Genomic DNA, 5079 nt, shown 5'->3' on the forward strand with positions numbered 1-5079 from the left:
TCATGAAACGGCCGGTGATTCGCCCCAATGGGCCAAGGTAAGTATCTTAAGATGTTATCACTATTTCATTTGATATGTTTAACATGGCAAAATACAAACTTATATTTTTTCGATAATCACTTGGACAGGGGATGGAAGGTTGTGGTTGCAGGTGATCACAAATGCCTTCCCGGTGGAATCCTGGGTCTTCTATGTAGGGACACTTCCCCAGCCTGGTGGACTGGGCAGGAGGGGTGGAGCCGGCCTACACGTTCGAGCACTACGCCTCTGCCCCCGATGCACGAGATCGGGAAGGCAGGAAATTCGACAACAAGGCGCAGCGGGTTGTGAAAGAGCTGTGGGTAAGCCTTCCCCGCACTATCTTGCTTGATACATCGCATTCCTATCACATCCTTGAAATAATGACTACATACATAATGTTTATATGCAGGATTTCTACAGATGTGATGAGGGATACGAGGAGAGGGCCGAGAGGCACGCTCACAAAGCCTGCTACAAGCTCGTGAAGGACATGCACTACGAGGCGCGTGTCCTGGCTGTACCGCAATATAAAGCTGTCTTCGAGGAAGTGAAGATCGACAAAGACCTCGCAAGAACCTTGACGCTGACCAAAGAGCAATACATGCTGGTAAATATTGTTTCTTCATGAGATTAAGTACACTTACTATGATCTTCTTATATGACAAATGCTTGTTGACGTGTAGGTGCCTCCAAATTGGGTGGCTAGTAAAGGCGAGTGCTGGAGGAGGATGGTGGACAAGTGGTGCTCCCCGGAGTGGTCGGAGACACACGTCGCTTGCCGAGAGCGGCGTTTGATGATGACAGGTGCACCACACCATCAGGGGAACCTTACCCTTGCCGAGTACGTGGAGAGATGGGTACGTGACTTCATTTATGTATTGTAACGCTTGCTTCTACATAGTTTCTAATGATCTTACTGTTTGTTTCACAGTCGGCATCACATGGTGGCGCACCTTGCTCCTAAGTGAAGGCATGGGCTATGGCCCATAAGGGCAAGGCGACGTCCGCCGTCGACTTCAACCCGGAGGACCCCCCCCCCCCCTCAGCGTACAGCAATCCCTCCATCCACAGCCATCTCACCGAGTACACAACGGCGGCCAAGGCGGTCCATGGGCCGGAGTACGATCCGAGCACCTAGGATTTTGAAGGAGACCTTGTCATGGGGGTGGGAGGAGGCAAGAAGCATGGCAGGTACTGCCTTGGCGACAACGTCATCGACACGGCCACTACTCCCACTCTCTCCCAGATCCGAGCAAGCGACACGGGCCAGAGGCCGCCCGTACGCCCACGGCCGACCAGTACACAGCACGCCATGCAGACTTTGCAGGTTATTACTCTTTTATTCGTTGTTCATTGTTTCTTACATACCTTTGATTTCCATTGTAACATTAGGGTGAAATTTTGTAGGCCGAGCTAGAAGAAGAGAGGAGGCAGAGAATAGCGTTGGAGGCGAAGATTGACGCTGATCGGCAGAGGCAGGAGCAGATGTTTTAGTGGATGCAAAATCTCGGCGCGAAGATGGGTGAACCTCTGCCACAAGCGCTATTCCTTCCTCCTCGTCCTCCTGAAGACACTCCTGTGAGTACATCTATCCCCATGTCCACTGACTCACACACACACTCACACACACACACACCAGCACACACTCACACTCACACACACACACACCAGCACACACTCACACACACACACACACCAGCACACACTCACACTCACACACACACACCAGCACACACTCACTCACACACACCAGCACACACACACACTCACACACACACACCAGCACACACTCACACTCACACACACACACCAGCAGTGTGTGCTGTGAAATGTAATGCAAAAACAAAAAAAAAATTCAGATTTATGAGGCTTTGCCGAGTGTTATGACCAAGACACTCGGCAAAGCAAACACAATTTGCCGAGTGTTATCACCAAGACACTCGGCGAAAAGCTATTTTAAAAAAAAAACAAATATTGTTTTAGAAAAGTTTGCCGAGTGTCTGCCAGCGCGACACTCGGCATATGTTTATCATTTGCCGAGTGCAGATATTATCACACTCGGCGAAAAGCTATTTTTTAAACAACCAAATACTGTTTCAAAAATGTTTGTCGAGTGTGTGCCTGCGCGGCACTCGGCATATTATTATGATTTACCGAGAGTAGCACTCGGCGACAAGGAATTCTAAAAACAAAAAAAATATTTAAAAAGAAATTAGTTGCCGAGTGCGTTGCCGTTTGACACTCGGCGAAGTCGCCGTTAACGGCGGGTCTGGCATTATGACCGTTTCTTTTCGCCGAGTGCCCGATAAATGGCACTCGGTAAAGTTGGCTTTGCCGGCACTGTTTATGGCGAGTGCTATTCGCCGAGTGTTACACTCGGCGAACCATTTGCCGAGTGTTTTCTGTCTTTTGCCGAGTGTTTGAGGCACTCGGCAAACTCAAGGAGTGCGGTAGTGAATGGGCCAATTGAGTACTCAATCATGGGCTTATTTGTGCATTTAGCTAGCGCTGCGAGATAAAAAAAAAATCATGAAAACCTAGAGTAGCCAACGACAGTTCGCCTGAAGAAAATAAGTCAAAATAGATTCGGTGAGTCAAGAGGTTACTGATGATGGCAATGGCGGCTATTTGCCAACAAACCCACGACTATGGTGGATTGATCATCAATATATTATATATGCCTGCAGTCATCGAAGCAGTGTCGGTGCACATGTATAAGTCGGCAAGCCGCCGCCCTGGTGACCTATTCCGTGACGTACGTTTGGCCTACCAATTTTTGCTATATATAATAAATTCGGCAAGCCGCCGGCCTGGTGACCTATTCCGTGACGTACGTTTGGCCTACCAATATAAATTGAGGCGCGAATAGCCCCACTTCACTCAACACTCAAGCAGTGAAGCCATAAGCCTAGAACAGAATACTCAGGTGCTCAAGAGCCACAGAGAGCATGGCCGCGTCTCCCATGGTGGTGCCGCGCATGAAGCTGGGCTCGCAGGGGCTCGAGGTCTCGGCGCAGGGCCTCGGCTGCATGGGCATGTCCGCCTACTACGGCCCGCCCAAGCCGGAGCCGGACATGATCGCGCTCATCCACCACGCCGTCTCCGCCGGCGTCACCCTCCTCGACACCTCGGACGTGTACGGGCCCCACACCAACGAGCTCCTCCTCGGCAGGGCGCTGCAGGCAGGCGGCGGGGTGAGGGAGAAGGTGCAGCTGGCCACCAAGTTCGGCATCCTCACGGACGCCGACGGCAACTGGGGGGTCCGCGGCGACCCGGCGTACGTGCGCGCCTCGTGCGAGGGCAGCCTCCAGCGCCTTGGCGTCGACTGCATCGACCTCTACTACCAGCATCGCATTGACAACAGGGTGCCCATCGAGGTCACGGTGAGTTCGCTTCCATGCTTAGGCAAAGACCATAGCTTTAATTTCATATTATATTAAAAAGATTCCCAGCCAAGGCATTTTTTATGTTCCCTATTAAAAATTTCTTGAGGTCAGTACGTAGTGACCTCAAAGACGAGTGTGGACACACTGCATTTTTATTATTTAGTAGTGATCAGCAGCTGCATCTTCTCGATAAACAAATATTCAATGGCTTTCTTGAGCCTCCTCAATGCATGCCTTTGAAGTTTCAGAACCACAGACAGAGGTGGGCAGAGCCACAATGGGCTCGTCGGACCACTGCTTCTTCGTGCACTTAAACCTGATGGATAAGCTTATGTACCTGCTTGACATCCATAATTATAACAGGTAGGTGAACTGAAGAAACTAGTTGCAGAGGGCAAGATCAAATACATTGGTCTGTCCGAAGCATCGGCGTCGACGATCAGGAGAGCGCACGCAGTTCATCCCATCACCGCTGTGCAGCTGGAGTGGTCTCTCTGGTCAAGAGATGTTGAAGCTGACATAATCCCGACTTGCAGGTCTTTTCTTTTTCATGACCAAAACTGTATCTATATTGTTGAGCCACCACCAAAACTGTATCTAGATTGTTTATTTACTTGTTCATGCTCCGGCAATTTCAGGGAGCTTGGCATTGGAATAGTGGCATATAGTCCACTGGGCAGAGGGTTCTTGTCAAGCGGTCCTAAGCTGGTCGACACCTTGTCAGATCAAGATTTCCGCAAGGTTTATACTAGTATTACGGGCTGAACAGGCCTAACCAAACAGCATCTTAGTAGTAGTGCCACAGATTATTGCTGAGCCATCTAACCTTTTTTCAAATTTCAATGAAATTAAACCATTTCCAGGATCTGCCGAGGTTTCAGCCGGAAAACATGGAGAAGAACGCCGTGATCTTTGAGAAAGTCAACGCAATGGCGGCGAGGAAGGGGTGCACGCCGTCGCAGCTGGCGCTGGCCTGGGTTCACCACCAGGGACCCGACGTCTGCCCTATACCCGGGACGACGAAGGTTGAGAATTTCAACAGCAACGTGGCGGCGCTTTCGGTGAAGCTCACACCTCAGGACATGGCTGAGCTCGAGTCTTATGCGTCGGCAGATGTCCAGGGTGATCGCTACCTTGAAAGCTTCCCCAACACTTGGAAGGATTCTGAGACACCTCCCCTCTCTTCCTGGAAGCCTGAGTAACGTACGGCTTCACACGCATCGTCTCATATGCTACGCGATGTATGTTTGTCACGACATCATTCCAATCCCTGGTGTTGGCAAAGCACGTACCGGCAGTATCCGTGAGATGGGTGTTGATACTTGTGGAGTTGTTGTGTGCTTCTGTTGTGGCATTATGTCAAGATTATTCAGGAAGTGAAAAAAGCACGCAGGGTATCATCAAATAAATTTTTAGGGCTGTACTAGAAGGTGCACGAGCGCACGCGCACGCCACTCCACCCACACACTCTCTCTTCTACTATTCTTCTTCTTTCTCCTGTAGCCTCCTCACCCCGCCCGGCTCCGGCGACGCCGCCCTCGACCCCCTCTAGATCCGGCGCGAGTGCCCCCGTCTCCACCACCGTCCGCCGCCTCGCCGCGGAGCTCCGGCAAAACCCTAGCGCGCCCGCAGCGGCCTCCTTCTTCTCCTCTCCGCCTCCCGGTTGCCGTCG

General features: G+C 51.1%; 1 protein-coding gene across 1 annotated transcript; it reads left to right on the plus strand.

The window, feature by feature from the left end:
* Positions 1-2904: 2904 nt before the first annotated feature.
* Positions 2905-4816, plus strand: LOC136542311 (probable aldo-keto reductase 2). The gene is made up of 4 exons (XM_066534683.1): positions 2905-3404; positions 3771-3943; positions 4046-4148; positions 4271-4816. The coding sequence occupies exons 1-4, from the start codon at positions 2970-2972 to the stop codon at positions 4607-4609; spliced, it is 1050 nt and encodes a 349-aa protein (XP_066390780.1). The 5' UTR covers positions 2905-2969; the 3' UTR covers positions 4610-4816.
* The last annotated feature ends 263 nt before the right edge of the window (positions 4817-5079 follow it).

The sequence above is a fragment of the Miscanthus floridulus genome, chromosome 3 (genome assembly GCF_019320115.1).
Source record: "Miscanthus floridulus cultivar M001 chromosome 3, ASM1932011v1, whole genome shotgun sequence".
In the NCBI taxonomy this organism is placed as follows: Eukaryota; Viridiplantae; Streptophyta; class Magnoliopsida; order Poales; family Poaceae; genus Miscanthus; species Miscanthus floridulus.

What these genes read in the sequence shown, in the direction of transcription:
- LOC136542311 (XM_066534683.1), top strand. Translation starts at nt 2,970, where the DNA reads ATGGCCGCGTCTCCCATGGTGGTGCCGCGCATGAAGCTGGGCTCGCAG. An exon ending in GGGTGCCCATCGAGGTCACG is followed by an intron (nt 3,405 to 3,770) that starts GTGAGTTCGCTT and finishes TAATTATAACAG; the next exon opens with GTAGGTGAACTGAAGAAACT. An exon ending in CAGATCAAGATTTCCGCAAG is followed by an intron (nt 4,149 to 4,270) that starts GTTTATACTAGT and finishes AACCATTTCCAG; the next exon opens with GATCTGCCGAGGTTTCAGCC.